This window comes from Pan troglodytes, chromosome 23 (genome assembly GCF_028858775.2).
Source record: "Pan troglodytes isolate AG18354 chromosome 23, NHGRI_mPanTro3-v2.0_pri, whole genome shotgun sequence".
Classification (NCBI taxonomy): domain Eukaryota; kingdom Metazoa; phylum Chordata; class Mammalia; order Primates; family Hominidae; genus Pan; species Pan troglodytes.
In genome coordinates this window covers 38,477,565-38,497,163 of record NC_086016.1, presented here as the reverse complement: position 1 = coordinate 38,497,163, position 19,599 = coordinate 38,477,565, and the positions used below count along the sequence as shown (strand labels likewise).

Here is a 19,599-nt window from a genome sequence, read left to right as displayed (position 1 = left end):
GTGCATGAATGCAAGGAGCCTCCAGCAGGTGGGGCTAAAGGATAGGCGAGACATCTCCAACAGGGGAGATTGAGCTTAACCAGGACCCAAGATGGGAAATGCCCCAAGTAAGGTAAGAGATAAAAAGGAGAAAGCTAGCAACAGTAATATTCCCCCTAATAATCCCCTAGGCCTAATGTTAAAATGTTAGAAGGATAATGAAAGGACCAAAAACAAAAGCAGCTGCTGTCCCAGACCCTTCTCCTATCTCTGATGTCCCCTTTCTTACAACCCTGCCTCTTGAGAATCGTCCCAAGAGCCCACTCACTACCGACCTAAGTACCTTTCCCTTAAAGGACTTCAACGTGAGATAGAGCAATGTAAAAAAGATATTCAGAATTTCCCTTTCCCCTCTTCTCGGGGGAAGAAAGAGACATGATCCATAGAGCTGCTATGGGAGCCTAGGAACACGAACACCCTCCTGGCCAAAACGTTCCTACAGCAGATCAACAAACTCCCACCCAAGACCCCCAGTGGGACAATAACAACGCAGCCCACCGAGAAAATATGCAGGACCTTAAGGAATTGATAATAAAGGGGATTAAAGCATCAGTACCCCGAGGCTGGGCGCAGTGGCTCACGCCTGTAATCCCAGCACTTTGGGAGGCCGAGGCAGGCAGATCACAAGGTCAGGAGATCGAGACCATCCTGGCCAACACAGTGAAACCCCATCTCTACTAAAAAATACAAAAAAAATTTGCTCAGATGAGAAGCCTGAGGCCGATCAGGGTGAAGTGACTATGGCATAAGGACAAACAGGACTGGTCCGCCTGTGAAATTCAGAATGTGAATTAGGCAGGAAAATCGGCTCTCTAGAAAATACTGTGGAAGTGCTGAATAGGATTGATAGGTGGCTGTGGAAAAGAAAGTGCTAGAGACACAGAAAACCGATACAAAAATGGGCAGGGCGGCCAGGCGCGGTGGCTCACGCCTGTTATCCCAGCACTTTGGGAAGCCGAGGCGAGCGATAACTTAAGGTCAGGAGTTCGAGACCAGCCTGGCCAACATGGTGAAATATAAAATTTCTGTACCAAAAATATAAATTAGCCAGGTGTGGTGGTGCTCGCCTGTAATCCCAAGTACTTGGGGGGCTGAGGCAGGAGAATCGCTTGAACCCTGGAGGTGGAGGTTGCGGTGAGCCAAGATCATGCCACTGCACTCCAGCCTAGCTACAGAGCAAGACTCCGTCTCAAAAAAAAAAAAAAAAAAAAAAAAAAAAAAAAAAAAAAAAGAGGCTGGGTGCAGTGGCTCACGCCTGTAATTCCAGCACTTTGGGAGGCCCAGGTGGGCAAATCATGAGGTCAATAGATCGAGACCATCCTAGCCAACATGGTGAAACTCCGTCTCTACTAAAAATATAAAAATTAGCTAGGCGTGGTGAGGCACGCCTATAGTCCCAGCTACTGGGGAGGCAGAGGGAGAAGAATCCCTTGAACCCAGGAGGCAGAGGTTGCAGTGAGCCGAGATCGCGCCACTGCACTCCAGCCTGGACAACAAGAGCGAGACTCTGTCTCAAAAAAAAAAAAAAAAAAACTTTGGTCAACAATTTGGAAACTGCCTGTTCTTTTAAAAACGCTCTTTCAGCTGCTGCTAATCCGAGTGTATATTCAGGACAACTTGCATCTCTGCTCCGAGTTGCAGTCTTCGAACTTGACCCAAAAACACTCCCTGCTTAAATTAGGCTCGCCTCAGTTTTCATTTGTTTTCCTTTAGGCGGACACAGACGAGGGCCACTTAAAGGATGGCCCCTAAACTCCCGGTTGAGTTCTTTTACATATAAAGGGCATCATGCCTTTGAGGAGCTTAGCTTTACATATTAAATGGAGAAACAGAACCTGTCAACATCTGTAGGAAGTGGACAGCGCCAGTTATAAACAGGAGGCCAGGCAAGGTGGCTCACGCCTGTAATCCCAGCACTTTGGGAGGCTGAAGCGGGCGGATCACTTGAGCTCAGGAGTTCCAGACCAGCCTGGCCAACATGGCGAAACCCCGTCTCTACTAAAAATACAAAAATCAGCCCGGCGTGGTGGCGCGCGCCTGTAATCCCAGCTACCTGGGAGGCTGAGGCAGGAAAATCACTTGAACCCGGGATTTGGATGTTGCAGTGAGCGGAGATCGCGCCACTGCACTGTAGCCTGGGAGACAGAGCGAGACTCTGTCATTAATAAATAAATATATGTAAATAAAATAAAGCAACAAGAGTTTGCAAAATCCAAAACCACGGGGACTTCTCAACTGCCTTTTCTCCCTTAAGTACCCTCCATTGCTACCCCTGCTCCATCACCTCCTCTTCCGGTCCCTCCTCTAGGGCCCGCCCACCCCTTCCGTTTCCGCCCCGCCCCGCCCCCGCCTTCGCCCAGACCAGGGCCTGCCCGCCTCTTCCAATCCGTTCCCCGACGGCCTGCCCATTGCTTCCGGTCCCTAGCTGAGGCCCCGCCCCTTCAACTGTGCCTCAGCCCGCCATTCCCATTGGCGGAAAATCCCAGACGCCCCTCAAATTGGAGAGGGACAGTTGGACGCTGTGGCTCACGCCCGTAATCACAACCTTCTGGGAAGCCGAGGCGGGCGGATCACGAGGTCAAAAGATCGAGACCGTCCTGGCCAACATGGTGAAACCCGTCTCTACTAAAAATAAAAAAATTAGCTGGGCGTGGTGGCGCGCGCCTCTAGTCGGGAGGCTGAGGCAGGAGAATCGCTTGAACCCGGAAGGCGGAGGTTGCAGTGAGCCGAGATCGCGCCACTGCACCCTAGCCTGGCAACAGAGCGAGACTCTGGCTCAAAAAAAAAAAAAAAATATTGGAGAGGGACGCTCTTCCGCCTGCCTGTCCCCGGAAGTGACGTTATGTACGTCCCCCCTGAGGAAGTGACGACAGGCGTGCCCTTGACAGGCAGGGAGGGCTAGGCTGTGCATCCCTCCGCTCGCATTGCAGGGAGGTAGGAGCCCTGTGGGGGTGGCTCGAGGTGGTGTCGCGGCTGAGGCATGCCGCGAGCGCGTTCCTGCGCAGGCTGGCGGCCGGGCGGGCGGGGGGATCTAGCTCGCCGGAGAGCCAGGGTCCCTGGTGATGTCCGATTTTTCCCAGTTCCCTCCACACATGTCCCTTCTTTATTGGTTCCCTCCAGTACATGTCTCTTCGTTTTTGGTTCCTCTCACACTCTTAGTTCCTCCTTGAATTGTTGCGTTTCATCTTTTCAGACGACCCTGGGTTCCAGTGTTGGCTGTCATTTAATAGCGGGGTTACTTTGGGCATGTCACTTAACTTACTTGAGCCTCGTATTCCTTCCCTTACTTGCAGTGTGGGCAGTACAATAGCAACTTCCTGGAAGTTGCTGTAGGAAGACCAATAATGTGTGTAAGGTACTTGGTCCTTACATACATTATTAAATCTGTTGGTTTCTTCCTCCCATTCTTCCGTTATAATCTAAATCCCAATTTCTTTTTGGTTGTGAAGCCAGCTTTCCTGTCCTTCTGGTTTGCCTAGCTATTCCTTCCCTTTGATTCTCATTGCTTCCTCACTTCCACGCTACAAATCTTACATATTATTTCCTTGCATTTTGCTTCCAACTCTGCCTCTTCCTGAGCCCTGAGTACTCCCCAAATCTCTTTTTTCTAGTGTGTCGACTTCCTTTTGTGTGCCCCAGTTCTTCTGCCTCTTTCCCTCACAGATGGCTCAGCGACTTCTTCTGAGGAGGTTCCTGGCCTCTGTCATCTCCAGGAAGCCCTCTCAGGGTCAGTGGCCACCCCTCACTTCCAGAGCCCTGCAGACCCCACAATGCAGTCCTGGTGGCCTGACTGTAACACCCAACCCAGCCCGGACAATATACACCACGAGGATCTCCTTGACAACCTTTAATATCCAGGATGGACCTGACTTTCAAGACCGAGTGGTCAACAGTGAGACACCAGTGGTTGTGGATTTCCACGCACAGTGAGTATTGGGGGTCCACAGAAGACTAGGGTCCTACTTGTTCAAGTATTTATTGAATGCCTGCTGTGTCCCACGGCCATGTTCTATGCTGCTCATATGTAGACTCAATATACAGACTGGTCAGGCCCAGTCCCTGCCCTCAAGGGGAATGCAGTCTGGTGGAAGACAGACAAGTGAACAGTCTGCAAAGCTGACTGTTAGTGCTGGGAAACACATGTTCTGTTTCTCAATCCCCAGAAAGCTCAGTGTCATCTTTAGCATGGACCAGAGTTGGAAAAATATGACTGTCACCTTGCTTTTGGTGTATACCAGTTCCTGGCCCTGCAGATAAGCTGATGTTAACATCTTGCCATGAAAACCGCAAGAAGGGCTGGCAAAAAGTTATCAGTGTCGGCCGGGTGCGGTGGCTCATGCTTGTAATCCCAGCACTTTGGGAGGCCAAGGCGGGCAGATCACCTGAGGTCAGGAGTTCAAGACCAGCCTGGCCAACATGGTGCTACCCTGTCTCTATTAAAAATACAAAATTAGCTGGGCGTGGTGGTGTGTGCCTGTAATCCCAGCTACTCGGGAGGCTGAGGCAGGAGAATCACTTGAACCTAAGAGGTGGTGTTTGTAGTGAGCTGAAGATCGTGCCATTACACTCCAGCCTGGGCAAAAAGAGTGAAATTCCATCTCAAAAAAAAAAAAAAAAGTTATCGGTGTCACTACCGTGGTGCCCAAGCATACAGGGCATAGGAAGGAGTTTCCTTTCAGTGCTATCTGAGTTTGCTTTAGAGATATTTAAGTCCCACTGGCCTTCTGAATTTTAGCCTGGGCTTTTTCATTTCTAGACCTTTGGGGCCTGGCTAGACACCCAACTACACAAAAGCTGGACAAAGCCCTCTGAATGAGGCATCCTGGGAGAAACCAGTGTAGCATAAGTTAAAAATTCAGGGGCCTTCAGGTCCGATGCAGTGGCTCACACCTGTAATCCCAGCACTTTCAGAGGCCGAGGCAGGTGGATTACCTGAGGTCAGGAGTTTGAGACCTGCCCAGCCAACATAGTGAAACCCCATCTCTACCAAAAATACAAAAATTAATCGGGCATGGTGGCGGGCACCTGTAATCCCAGCTACCCAAGAGGCTGAGGCAGGAGAATCGCTTGAACCTGGGAGGTGGAGGTTGCAGTGAGCTGAGATCGCGCCATTGCACTCCAGCCTGGGTGATAGAGGGAAACTCCATCTCAAAAAAAAAAAAGAAAAGAAAAAGAAATTGAAGGGCCTTCTGGTCAGGTCTCTGACAGGTTGTTTCGCTGGCTTTCCAGTTGTTTCTCTGACTCACCCTGTGGCCTTGGGCAGGCCACTTGATATCTTTGTGCTCCCTTTCTTCACTTGTAATAGGAGATAAGGTCTTGCACACTGGGTTTTTCAGTGTTATGAGTTGTTTTTGTTTTTCTTCTTTTAGAGACAAGGTCTCACTCTGTCACCCAGGCTAGAATGTAGAGTGCAGTGGTGCGATCATGGCTCACTGCAGTCTCTACCTCCTGATCTCAAGCAATCCTCCCACCTTGGCCTCCCAAAGTGCTAGGATTACAGGCATGAACCACTGCGCCAGGCCTGAGGTTTTTTTTTCCTTTTTTGTTTTTGAGACGGAGTCTCATTCTGTCACCCAGGCTGGACTGCAGTGGCTCAATCAGCTCACTGCAACCTCCACCTCCCGAGTTAAAACAATTTTCCTGCCTCCCAAGTAGTTGGGACTACCACCCAGATAATTTTTTTGTATTTTTAGTAGAGACGAGGTTTCACCATATTGGCCAGGCTGGTCTCGCAAACTCCTGACCACAGGTGATTCTCTCCCGCCTTGGCCTCCCAAAGTGCTAGGATTACAGGTGTGAGCCATTATGCCCGGCCTATTTTTCAGCATTTAAAACCGTCAGGCCTGGTTGGGTGCCGTGTGCACCACCACACCTGCTACTCAGGAGGCTGAGGCAGGAGAATTGCTTGAACCTGGGAGGCGGAAGTTGCAGTGAGCCGAGATCGCGCCATTGCACTCCAGCCTGGGCAACAGAGTGAGGCTCCATCTCAAAAATAAATAAGTAAGTGCTGAGAATAAAATAGGAGTTGTCAGCCAGGGGTTTGTGAAAGGTGGAACTGTCTTGGCCTCCTGGTGTAGTGAGCATTCCAGAGAGGCCTTCCGAAATGAACAATAAATGGGATAATGCCTCATTTTGTTCAGTAAGGAAGTGGGGTGGTGTGAGTTGTTCATTCAGTGCCAGGCACTTTCCTTGGTGCCACATACATAGAGATGACAGCACCAGGCCTGTCCTGGATGAGCTTCCCCAGCGAGAGGGGAATACCTATGATCAGGGCAGTGATAATGGTCAACTCAGGGGCTGTGGGATCAGAGTAGCCTGTGGGTGAAATAAAACACTTTCTTTTTTTTTTTTTTTTTGAGACAGAGTCTCTGTCGCCCAGGCTGGAGTGCAGTGGCACGATCTCAGCTCACTTCAACCTCTGCCTCCCAGGTTAAAGTGATTCTCCTGCCTCAGCCTTCCTAGAAGCTGGTATTACAGGCACACACCACCACTCCTGGCTAATCTTTGTATTTTTAGTAGAGACGAGGTTTTACCATGTTGGCCAGGCTGATCTTGAACTCCTGACCTCAGGTGATCTGCCTGCCTCGGCCTCCCAAAGTGCTGGAATTATAGGCGTGGGTCACCGCACCCAGCCAAAGAAAACACTTTCAACACAGCTTTGGGTTGTGATCGATCCCAGCTGTGCTTCTCTAATCTTGCACAGGTTTCTTAACTCGTATGGGCTTCAGTTTCTTTGGAAGGTGTGTTCTCTTTGCAGAGTTGAGGGGTGTGTTTGGTAAAAGCAGAGAAAGTGAGCCAGGGACTGGTGCGTTGTAGACGCTCCAGGCCATTGGTTCCCCTCCTTTTAGTTCTGAGTCCACATGGTGTTTGAAATATCCCCACAGCTTCCAATGCATGTTTACCCACATTGCCTTAGTTGATCTCTCCTAATAGCTTTGAGAGCCATAATCTCTCTTTTTCAGATGAAGAAACTAGGGCCCAGGCCGGGCGCGGTGGCTCACGCCTGTAATCCCAGCACTTTGGGAGGCCGAGACAGGCGGATCACGAGGTCAGGAGATCGAGACCATCCTGGCTAACACGGTGAAACCCCGTCTCTACTAAAAAATACAAAAAATTAGCCGGGCGTGTTGGCAGGCACCTGTAGTCCCAGCTACTGAGGAAGCTGAGGCAGGAGAATGGCGTAAACCAGGGAGGCGGAGCTTGCAGTGAGCCGAGATCGCGCCACTGCACTCCAGCCTGGGGGATAGAGCGAGACTCCGTCTCAAAAAAAAAAAAAAAAAAAAAAAAAGAAACTAGGGCCCCAGAATAATCGGCTGGTTGGTGAGGAGCCTCTGTTTGAACCTTTTAACTTCCAATCCCATATCCTTTTATATGACAGTATATTTCTCTGAGATATACTGAAATGAGTCACTTTTATTATGAGTCTTCCGATGAGGCCTGTGTTTTAAAAGTCTGGGATCTGTGAAGATTTCCCATGTGCAGAATCTCCTGGCATTACCATTTGGTGTGTTAATTTTTAAACATGGTAAACAGAGATAATAAGGGCAAAAGATTCCTTGGAAAGATGCAGGTCTGGGAAGCCAGTAGGGGATGCTGAGCGCTCTTTTGACTGACTGGATGCTTCCTTTCTCGCCTTTTGAGGTGGTGTGGACCCTGCAAGATCCTGGGGCCGAGGTTAGAGAAGATGGTGGCCAAGCAGCACGGGAAGGTGGTGATGGCCAAGGTGGATATTGATGACCACACAGACCTCGCCATTGAGTATGAGGTATGGATTGACAGGGAGTTGCCACAGGGCAGCCAGTATAGGAGGTGTCAGGCCCAGGGATAGCTGGTGTAGGAGGTATCTTGGGGAGCACAGGTAGCCAGTAAGCAAGGTGTCTTGGTTTTTCCAGAGCTTTTTTTTTTTGAGACGGAGTCTCTCACTGTCACCTGGGCTAGAGTGCAATGGCATGATCTCGGCTCATTGCAACCTCTGCCTCCCGGGTTCATGCGATTCTCCTGCCTCAGCCTCCCAAGTAGCTAGGACTACAGGTGCACACCACCACGCCCACCTAATTTTTTGTATTTTTAGTAGAGACAGGGTATCACCATGTTGGCCAGACTGGTCTGGAACTCCTGACCTTATGATCCACCCACCTTGGCCTCCCAAAGTGCTGGGATTACAGGCATGAGCCACTGCGCCCAGCCGGTTTTTCGAGAGCTTTTAAGAGCTCAGAGCACTTTGCAGAGGTGGCTCTTGATCCTCTGAGCCACCTGTCTCTCTTCACCACCTTTAGGAAGTAGATCGTATGACCCAAAAACACCAGGTCATTCACTTAGTCTCGGACATTGGTACATTCCTTTATCCATCTACCCACATGTTCAGTGAGCAGTCATTTGGGAGCTCGATGTGCCAAGCATTTGTGATTCTGACACAAGATGAGATCTTGTCTCCAAGCAAGATCTCTCCTAGTCTAGCAGGAGAGAACAGCAGGTAGAAGGATCATCTCAATATAGAAGTGCTAAAAGAAGAGGCGCATAAAGGAAGAAGGGACTGTTTGCTTATGGGGGAGCTGGAGGGGACAGGGAATGCTTCACGTTAGAGAGAACCTCTGAGCTGAGCCATGAGGGATGCGCAGAGGAGGAGGAAGGGCTGAGGAAACAGCGTGCACAAAGACATGGAGTCGTGTCACTTGGTTGGTTGGTTTATCTGTTTATTCAGCAGATATTTGAGAGTCCCTCAAGTGCCAGGTAGTGTTACTTGGTGATGAGGATAAGGCAGTGAACAAAACTGACAAAATCTCTGCCTCCATGGAGTCTACATTCTAGTATTTTAAATCAAGGGTCAGCAAACTTTTTCTCTAAAGGACTGGTTGGTATTGGAAGCATTGCAGGGCAGTGGTCGCTGCTATAACCATTCAGCTGTGCTCATAGCCGAAAGCAGCCATAGACACTATACAAACAAATGGGCATGGCTGTGTTACAATAAACACAAGCAGTAGGCTGTATTGGGCCTTTTTTTTACAAAAGGGCCAATTTATTTACAAAAACAAGCAGTAGGCTGTATTGGGCCTGTGAACTATAGTTTACTGACCCCTGTTTTAGATAATAAGTTCAATGGAGAAAAATACATCAGGAAGAGAGGATGGGAGTACTGCGTATGAGGCAGGGTTTCTGTTTTTTCGAGATGGAGTTTTGCTCTTGTTGCCCAAGTTGGAGTGCAGTGGCACAATCTCGGCTCACTGCAACCTCTGCCTCCCGGGTTCAAGGAGTTCTTCTGTCCCAGCCTCCGGAGTAGCTGAGATTATAGGCACGCGCCACCACGCCCGGCTAATTTTTTGTATTTTTAGTAGAAATGAGGTTTCACCATGTTAGCCAGGCTGGTCTTGATCTCCTGACCTCGGGTGACCCACCTGCCTTGGCCTCCCAAAGTGCTGGGATTACAGGCGTGAGCCACCGCGCCCGGCGGGTTTCTTTTTTAAAGGGTAGGCTAGGGTGGATCTCCCTGAGAAGCTGACCTTTGAGCAAAAACAGGAAGGGAGTGACTGAAGCATGTGGGTCTTTGGAAGAACCATTCAGGCAAAGCAAAAGCCCTGAGGTCTGATGAGCCTGGGTTGCTTACAGACCAGCAGGGGCCAGGTGCCTGGAGGTGTCTGGGTTGGGGGCTTCCTCTGGGCCTTGGAGACCACTACCTGGAGAAAGGGGAGAGGCCCACTTTGTCTGGGTGGCCAGAGTGAAGGGCCGAGTATGGAGCTGGGGAAAGCAGACTGCAGCCGGATTGGGAGGGTCTCTGAATAGCCATGCTGAAGGTAGCGCTGTTACAGAGCCGAGGGCGCTCCTGGCAGCCTCTGGGCCCAACCTGGCTCACAGACACTTTTAGTCTGGCACTCGAAGTATTTTAAAGTAATAGGAAGCAGATGCTGATATTTGAAACTCAGATTTCATGTGAAAATCTCGATATCTGATTTTCTTGAAATATCTTAACCTGGCCAGAGTGAGCCTTCACCCCTCCCTCCTTCCTCCTCCAGGTAACAAGTGAATGAAAGAGGCCGCTTTATTCCTCAGAGTATACAAGTCCAGGTTTCACTCTTACTAGACCAGCTCAAATAGAGGCACCCATCCCTGAACCAGTCTCCTGCGGCAGGAAATGGGTGGTTGGGAGCGGGGTGAGAACAGGCTGGCCGCCCCTTGAGCTACGCAGGGAGTGGGGAGTGATTACCCAAAGGAACATCAGTCTGCAATGACCAGAAGCAGGGGAGATGGAGACCAGGCAGACAAACGTGGTGGCCACTACAGGTGACCACTGGAGCAGGCCTGCCTTGGGAGTTAGGAACTGAGGGCTGTTTACAGGGGCTGGGGGAGGGGTGAGTGACTTTTTCAAAAAGTTTGGCCACTGATTGCTCAGTGAGGGAGGCATCTATCTGCCCATTTGGACGCCCCTGGCTTTCCCCTGCCTGGCTATGCCTCGGCTGAGAGCCCGGGCTGGGGCTCCTAGGGCCTCCCACAGGTCACGCGTGGGCTTCAGATGTCTCAGGCCTCCTGGCTCTGCCAGACACTACAGCTTCAGCCTCAGCCAATGTATTCATAACTCTTCAGCAGAAACCCGCTGAGGGCCAGCCATGTGCAGGGACTATGGTAACTACTGCAGATGCAAAGAAGCCCACAGGCCCTGCCCCAGTGTCTCGTGGGGTGGCGGGAATGCCGAGGACCGTCCCCGGGAGGCTGTTGTGGGAATGGGCACTGAAGGCCTGCGGTGAAGCCTGGGAAGTGAGAAGGAGATGCCTCCTGTGGAATCCTCTCAATCTCCCCCCACACCCACCGCTCCCGCCCTGTCCACTGCCTGGGGACTGTGCTGTCACACAGAAAGGCCTCAAGGCTGCTGGGCCCACATCACTTGGTCTCAGCCGTGTTGTTTAGCCAAACCCTGGTCTGACATCATTGCAGGGTTTAGGAAGCTCCAGCCAGGGTTCTTCCTGACCCCCTCCCTCTCTCCCTCCCTTCCTTCTTTCCTTCCTTCCTCTTTTCTTTCTGAAGAGAGCCTGAGGAAGAAGTTTCCTCTGAGAGAACTACAGTGCCCCCCATGATGGCTTTCTTTAAGGCCTAAAATCCTTTTTCTTTTTTGAGATGGAGTCTCACTCTGTCGCCCAGGCTGGAGTGCAATGGCACGATCTCGGTTCACTGCAACCTCCGCTTCTCAGGTTCAAGCAATTCTCCTGCCTCAGCCTCCCGAGTAGCTGGGATTACAGGTGCCCACGACCACGCCCAGCTAATTTTTGTAGTTTTAATAGAGACAAGGTTTTACCATGTTTGCCAGGCTGGTCTCAAACTCCTGACATCAGGTGATCAGCCCGCCTCGGCCTCCCAAAGTGCTGGGATTGCGGGCGTGAGCCACTACACCTGGCCTAATTTTTGTATTTTTAGTAGAGATGGGGTTTCACCATGTTGATCAGATTGGTCTCAAACTCCTCACCTCAAGTGATTCGCCCACCTCGGCCTCCCAGAGTGCTGGCATTACAGGCATGAGCCACCGCGCCCGGCCCCCAAGACTGCATTTCTAACAAGCTCCCAGGTGATGCCAAGGCTGGGTGTCCTGAGCCAACATGGAGAGAAACCAGTGTTCTGAAGGCCCCATACTGACTTTTTCATTCTGAAGGCCCCAGACTGACTTTCTGTGGGGAGGAACTGCTCTTTGGAAGGCCGTGTCTCAGCTGCCGCTCTCAGCACAGACTGCTTGCCAGTGAGAAAGTTCATGGATAAATGTATAATGGCATGTGTCCACCATTCCAGCGCCATACAGAACCGTTCCACCGCCCTCGGTTCCCCTGTTTTCCAGCAGTTCACCTCTCCTTCCTGCCCCTCACCCGCTTAACCCCCCAGCAGTCACTGATCTCATTTTTTGTTGTTGTTCTTTTTGAGGATTTTATGTTTTTAGGGCAGTTTTAGGTTCATGGCAAAATTGAGAGGAAGGGGAAGGTACAGAGACTTCCCATAAGTCCCCTGTCCTCCCGCATGCCCAGCCTCCCACACTATCAACAGCCCATACCAGGGTGGTCCATTTGTCACAACTTATGAACCTACACGGACATCATTATCCCCCAAAGCCAAAAGTTTACATCGGGGATCACTCTTGGTGTTGTGCCTTCTGTGGGTTTGGACAAATGTGTCATAGCCGGTGTCCACATTCTAGCATCATCCAGAGTCATTTCACTGCCTCCATGTCCTCTCTCCTCTGCCTGTTCGTCTCTCCTTCCTCCTCCCTCCAGCCCTGGCAACTCTTGATCTTTTCACTGTCTACCTAATTCTGCCAGAATGTTATGTAGTTGATTTTTTCAATAATCGTTTTTCCAAGAACCCTCTCATATCTAAAAGCTTTTACAAAGCACTTGGCATTTTGCATTTGAAGCGTGAAATCCTTTAATGCGTCCCCACGTTCTTCCCCCTGCTGGGACTCAGTAGATGTCTCTCTCTCTTTGCTGCTGGGCAGAAGCACAACAGAGTTTGATCCCCTGGACTGCAAAGTCAAACAGATCTTGTTTCAGATCCCAGCTTTTTTTTTTTTTTTTTTTTTTAGAGGGGGTCTCGCTCTTTCACCCAGGTGGAGTGAAGTGGCGCAATCTCGGCTCACTGCGACCTCCATCTCCCGCGTTCAAGCACTTCTCCTGCCTCAGCCTCCCAAAGTGCTGGAATTACAGGCGTGAGCCACCACGCCGGGCCTAATTTTTGTATTTTTGGTAGAGACAGGGTTTCACCACGTTGGCCGGCCTTGTCTCGAATTCCTGACCTCAGATGATTCGCCTTCCTCAGCCTCCCAAAGTGCTGGGATTACAGGCAGGAGCTGCCGCGCCTGGCCTACACCACATCATTTTGGAACAGTTGCTCACCCTTTGAGCCTCAGTATTCTCATCGTTAAAATGATCCTGCCCACAGCCAGGAGAGTGTGAGATAGTGTATAGAGGTGTTTATATCATTCCTGACACGAAAAAGCACCCAGCATGTGCCAGCGATCTTTTCCTTTTAACTCTGCAATGAGCCGAGGAGGAGGTTGCGACATCCCGCAGCACCCAGCACTGTGCCTTTCCCTTGGTAGGCCCTTAGCTGAGTTAACAGATGGATGCCATCGGGGTGGGACAGGAGAAGACATACCAGGACACGGAGCTCAGTGGCGGTGCAGGCGAGCTACGGGTTAGCAGAAAGAGACTGCGCACACGTACACACTCCCCCACTCCTGCCGAGTTCAGAGGGTCTTTATCCAAGGATAGGAGGTTCCAAGTGGCTTCACGGAACAGGACAGGCAACACGTCGTAGCGTATCTTTTCCTCAGCCCCTCAGTTGGCTCAGTCACTGCCTCTTTCACACTCAAAACATTCCAGAAGAATGTGCCAAGGCCCTGTGCACTTCCATGTAAGGCAGTATTTACAGGCACCGGCACCTCCTGATGTGTGAGCCAGACACAGGAGCAGCAGAGCTTCAGCCGCCTCCTCAGGGTCGAGGGAAGTCCCGTTCCAGCTCAGGTTTCCTGTGAGCCCCTAGTGCGGGTAGTGTGTATGTGTGTGTGTGTATATATGTGTGTATGCGTGTGTGTGTATGTATGTGTGTATGCGTGTGTGTGTTTAAGCTCAACTTCAAAATATCCCCTTGATCAGTAGTGACCAGACCTCCATTGACAGCACATCTGCTGTCTACCTGACACCAGCAGGGTCTGTGCGTGTTCAAGCATGTGTGGAGGTTTACATGAGTGAGATCATTATGGCCTTCATCTGGAGTTCTTTTTTTTTTTTTTTAATATTTTTATGGAGACGACGTCTTGCAATGTTGCCCAGGCTGGTCATGAATTCCTGACCTCAAGCAGTCCTCCTGCCTTGGCCTCCCAAAGTACTTGGGATTACAGGTGTGAGCCACTGTGCTTGTGCCTATCTGGAGTTCTTAAGGAACGCTAAGTCCACTCTCTGAGCCTCTTCAGTGAACTTAGAGTCTTGCCGTGAAAAAAGTTAGGCCACTTCTTATACAGTGGCATAAAGCATATATTTTAATTAAAGGAATAGGACAGTGTGCAGGTGGGAGCCGGTGGCTGAGCTCTCTGCTTCTGCCAAGAGGCTCCGGCTTTGAGGTGCTCCAGCTGCCTTTGCAGACCACTAGAGGGCACCAAAGAATGCCTGGGAAGGCCCTGGTGGCTTCAGGCGCTTCCTGGAGCAAACTCTTTCGGGCCCTGCTCTGCCTGGAGACAGGGTTTGCCACCCACATCAGCCCAGGGACAGCCTTTGAAGGGGCCTGAGGCACTAACAAGGACAAGGACTGTGTCCTGTGACCTGCTGTGTTTGTCCCCAAAGTGTCCATGAGGAGTGGGGTGCAGGGCCTGCCACGTAAAGTTAGTGGGTGAGGGCGGGATGGTCTGGCCTGTGTGCCTTTCCTAACTACCATGTGCATGGTTTTTGAACATTCTGAATCTTACTGGCTTCCAAGATGGGCCGTGGCAGGGCAGCACTGGGATATGTGAAGACCTGGTATGTTTGTGTGAATCTCTGCTCGCTCTTTGTAGTTTAATTTGTATGTAAGAAAAGTCTGTGTTTATCTTGTTCTGTTTATTTTTATTTATTTATTTTGAGGGGGGGAACAGAGTCTTGCTCTGTCGCCCAGGCTGGAATGCAATGGCACAATCTCAGCTCAGTGCAACCTCTGCCTCCCGGGTTCAAGCGATTCTCCTGCCTCAGCCTCCCGAGTAGCTGGGACTATAGGCATGCCCCACCACGCCCGGCTAATTTTTGTATTTTTAGTAGAGACGGGGTTTCACCATGTTGGTCAGGCTGGTCTCGAACTCCTGACCTCAAGTGATCTGCCCACTTTGGCTTCCCAAAATGCTAGGATTACAGGCGTGAGCCACAGCGACCGGCCTATCTTGTTCTGTTTAAATGGTTTTCTCAAATGCCCACGAATGCCAGGCAGGGATCCCAGGCAGCAGAGACCTCACGATGCCAGTCTGGTGGGCCACAGCCTCATCCGCGTTCCACGTAACCTATGCAGGTCCCTGAGGGAACTGAGTAAATGCTTCACAGACCAAGAATGTTGTCCTTGCCATCTGCCTGCAACCTGCTAATAAGCGTCAGGTTGTGTATGGCCAAGCCTCTCCTCTCATGCTGTCCAGTAGAAGTCCCTGAGTTTCTGGACCCTGTCACTCATCATGGCAGCAAGCTAATGTGCTCTCGTGGGGCCTGTGTTGGACTTTTCCTCGTGCCCTCTGTAGCCACTGTTTTTTGAATGCCCACTGTATGCCAGGCACAATGCCAGGTTCCTAAGCTTATTTGCCGGGCGCTGTGCTGAGCCTTTACTTGCGTTATTTCATTCAGCTTTCATGCCCTCTAATGGCAGTGCCCTTAGTATCTCCATCCTGCATCTGAGAACACTGAGGCTTAGTGACTGAGGGGCGTGCCCCAGCTCACCTGGCTGGTAGGAGCCAGATTGCGTCCGCCAGAACCTGAGCTCTGCTTTCTTTCTTTCTTTCTTTCTTTCTTTCTTTCTTTCTTTCTTTCTTTCTTTCTTTATTTATTTATGAGACGGAGTCTCACTCTGTCACCCAGGCTGGAGTGCAGTGGTGCAATCTCCACTGACTCCAGCCTCCACCTCCCAGGTTCAAGCAATTCTCTCACCTCAGCCTCCCAAGTAGGTGGGATTACAGGTGCCTGCCACCATGCCCGACTAATTTTTGTATTTTCAGTAGAGACAGGGTTTCACCATGTTGGCCAGGCTGGTCTCGAACTCCTGACCTCAAATGATCTGCCCACCTCAGCCTCCCAAAATGCTGGGATTACAGGTGTGAGCCACCGCGCCCAGCCTGAGCTCTGCTTTATACTCAAATCTTTCTTTTTTTTTTTGAGGCGGGGTCTCTGTCACCCAGGCTGGAGTGCAGTGGCACAATCACAGCTCACTGAAGCCTCAGTCTCCCAGGCTCAAGCGATCCTCCTGCCTCAGCCTCCCGAGTATGGGAGTACAGGCATGTACCACCATGCCTGGCTAATATTTTGGGGGGGTTTAGTAAACAAAGGGTCTCACTATATTGCCCAAGCTGGTCTGGAACTCTTGAACTCAAGCAATCCTCCAGCCTCAGTCTCCCAGAGGGCTGGGATTATAGATATAAGCCACTGTGCCCAGCCTATACTTGAATCTTTAATGTTCATCCCAAACCCTAAAGGTAGACATTACCCCCATTTTATGGAAAAGGACACTGAGGCTCAGAAAGGTGCTGTGACCCGGCCAAGGCCCCCTTGCTAGTGAGTGCAAAGCCAGGACTCAAACTGTCCCCCAGCTTCTGTCTCCTCCTGGGCCAGGCTTCCCCTGAGCTCCTCCCTGCCCCAGGCTTCCCCTGAGCTCCTCCCTGCCCCCAGCCCTGGCCTGCAGCTGCAAGGGTTATTTTCATCTCTCCTGTCATTCCAGCAAAACCGCTGGGCCAGTGAGTCAGTCTTGTGGTTAAGGGAGGAAGGGTACTGTTGGGAGCCCGCAATGGAAGACGTTTCTTCAGCGGGTGGCCCCCGGGCCCTGCAGTACCCCTGCACCGAGAGAAGAGCCACGTTCCTCTAGGCCTGCCCATGGCTTTGGGAAGTCAGTGCCCTGGATAAGCCACGAGCCTTCCCCACAAAGGCTCAGGAGTGGCAGTTGAGAAGTGTTCACTCCCAATTCACTTGGATCCCCTTGTCCTCTCCACCCAGGTGTCAGCGGTGCCCACTGTGCTGGCCATGAAGAATGGGGACGTGGTGGACAAGTTTGTGGGCATCAAGGATGAGGATCAGTTGGAGGCCTTCCTGAAGAAGCTGATTGGCTGACAAGCAGGGATGAGTCCTGGTTCCCTTGCCCGCGTGGGACCCCAATAGAACTCAGCCCTTCCATGCCAGCCCTTCCTGCTGCCTCCCTCCTGTCTGGCTCCTGGGGCCCATGCTTAGAGCCCAGGCTCCAGCCCTGAGTGCTTCCGAGCTGGCGGACTGCCCAGGGGCCATCAGAGGATGGTGGTGCTGCTGCTGATCCGGGGACCGCTGTCTTCCCTCCCACACGCCTTTCATCCCTCCTTCTAGGGCCTATGGCAGTTCTCCCAGGATGTGTGGCGAGAGCCTGGGCCAGCCCACAGCGTTCCTAGTCAGGCAGCCACACCTTGGTCCTCATCTCTGGTCCCTTCCAATCTGAAACCTCGTGCCTGGCTCATCTGCCACCTACATTTCTCTTTCCAGCTGCTGTTTTGTAAAAAGAAAAAGAAAAAAGAAGCCCAAACTAGTGAGAGTAATATCTAATTATCTCATTTTTTGTAGGTCTGTGATAAAGAACTTAGTCATCCCTTCCACCTCCTACTGTGAAGAACAGACCCTGGGTCCCACACTGAAATCCCCTCTAGTCGCCCATTCCCACCCCCCAGGGAGCTGCCTCCCACTTCGCCTCCCAGGCAGGGGGTGCAGAAAATGATTGATGGGCTGGGGAACCCTGGAGAGCCTCGACTCCGGAAGTCTCAAGGTGCCTCCTCCTCTCCTTAGCTGGCCCGTTGGTTTTCTGAGCAGGGGGCTGAACTGTGAACAAGTCAGACAAATAAAGCAAGGGTCTGCACCATCTGCAATGTCACATCTGTGTGGGCTCAGAGCACTTGTCACCCTTTCCCGGGGGGCTTGTCCACTGTCCCCACATCCTCCCCTAACTCCACAACACTCTCTCCAACCAGCCCTTCCTGTTCACTAACATGCTTGTCAGCAGTGGCTGCTATTCTAAGGATGCCACGTGCCAGTCCTCGTGCCCTCCTAAGGCAAGAGGCTGTTGTCCCCATTACCCCGATGTAGACACTGTGGCTCATGGGATGCAGAGCTGGGGTTTCTATCCAGACGTGGTTGCCTCTGAAACCTGGGCTCCCACAGCTGATCCCCTTGACCCTTCTGAGGCCTCCCCAACTGACAGGGCTCCTGGCTGCCCCAGCAGGTGCCTGGCCCTGTGGGGATCAGGCTATCCTTCCCATGGGTGCCTGCAGGAACTTCTGGGCCTTGGGACCAGACAACCCCTCTTGGCCCCCAGCTCCCCTTGGCCATAGAGGAGTGTGCCAAGGGAGCCAGGCTTGCCAGTCAAGAAAGCCTTCCTTCCGTCTGCCTTGCTCCTAGGGCCAAGCTGTCATTAGGGCTCGGTTGCCTGGATGAGGCCCCAGCTTCCTGTGAATCGGGTGCTTGGCGGCAGGGGGATCCTGACACCCTACTCCGTGGCCCCAGGGATGCCATGGGGCTGGTATTGCTCTCAGAGGCTCACCCTGTTCTATTAGAACTGTCTGCATTCTCCAGGGTCCCACCCAAGGACTGCCTTGGGAAGGCTGCCGAGACCGAGGGAGGAGAGGGGCCCGTGGCCTCTGAAGGACCCCAGACCCTGGGGGCTGTCACAAGCACATGGAGGGGACAAAACCAGCAACTGGCGTCAGTGGAGACGGAAGCTGGTGGAGTGAACATCCTGCAAAGGCCAAAAGCCCTGGTTAAGATGAGCAGGACCTGCCCAGGCTCAGGAGGCACCTCCCAGGTACCTGGCACTGTTTTGAGGGTCTCAGCTCAGCACAGCCCCGCGGGAAGGCGTTGCCCTTCAGATTCCACCTGAGACCTGCCCCGAGAGGTTGAGGAGCCTTCCCCAGGTCACAAAGCCCCTGAGTGGCTGAGCTGGGATTCAAGGCCAGGCAGCCTTCCACACCCACCCCCAGGAACCACCCTCGCTGCCTCCTGTCATCTGATAGAAGGTGGCGTGTGTGTGATCTTCATCTCACAACAGGCAACAAGGCAGGTGGTGTCAGCTCATTTGACACAGTGGGAGCGGAGCAGATCGGAGGTTGAGTAACTCTTTCAAAGACACCCAGTGAGCCCAGGGTGGGGCCAGAGCACAATGCTGGGGCGCCTCGACTCCCGAGCCCTGGCCCTTTCCACCGGACCCCACTGCCGCTCCTTAAAAGGCACCGTTTGCCACGCACTTTCTACACACATTACCTCATCGAATTCCACTCTTGTGAGGCAAGTATTATTTCCATATCGTAAGTGAAAAAAACAGTTCAGAGAAATCGACTTGCCCAAGGTCATGTCTGAAAAGTGATGATGCCAAATTTGAACCCAGTGGGGGTCTGGCCTCTCTGCCCGGGTGGGCGTGGAGAAGTGTGGCAGAGGCCTTGGCCAGAGGCAGGACCCGGGCGCTGCTCCAGCTCCCTCTCCTTAAAAGGTGCGTTGCCCTGCAAGGTGAGCCGGTGGCTGTGGCCATCCCAGGTTGGCAGCCTCTGCCCGTGAGGCTGATCATGGCCGTGAGTCATGCTGGCTGTGCTCACGGAATCCTCCTGGTGATCCTGTTTGACCAATTCCAGGACACTGACCTCACCGGGGATGCCGCTGGCTCTGGGCTGTCAGCCCACGGTCATTCTCTGGGTGCCACATTGGGCCCCATGACTGTGGATGGGGTTGGCAGACATCTGTTGGAAGCCTTTAGCCACCAGGTTGGGAAGCCGGGGAAAAGGGACAAAGTCGCAGGCTTCCCGAGCCTGAAGACAACCCGGGATATGGCCCCTGTATATTTTTTCTTGACACCCAGTGCACGTGGTTGCCTGCA

The 19,599-nt window shown here is 52.0% G+C and overlaps 1 protein-coding gene across 3 annotated transcripts; it reads left to right on the top strand.

Annotated features, from left to right (window-relative positions):
- Positions 1-2,476: 2,476 nt before the first annotated feature.
- Positions 2,477-17,610, top strand: TXN2 (thioredoxin 2). 3 transcript variants are annotated; one of them, XM_016939085.4, is made up of 4 exons: positions 2,477-2,973; positions 3,703-3,965; positions 7,681-7,804; positions 16,716-17,610. In XM_016939085.4, the coding sequence occupies exons 2-4, from the start codon at positions 3,703-3,705 to the stop codon at positions 16,827-16,829; spliced, it is 501 nt and encodes a 166-aa protein (XP_016794574.1). In that variant the 5' UTR covers positions 2,477-2,973; the 3' UTR covers positions 16,830-17,610. The 3 variants fall into 3 exon arrangements, with proteins under 3 accessions (XP_016794574.1, XP_054531903.1, XP_016794575.1); XM_054675928.2 differs by having other exon boundaries at positions 2,502-2,973; positions 3,651-3,965; XM_016939086.4 differs by lacking the exon at positions 2,477-2,973 and adding an exon at positions 3,191-3,394.
- Positions 17,611-19,599: the final 1,989 nt, after the last annotated feature.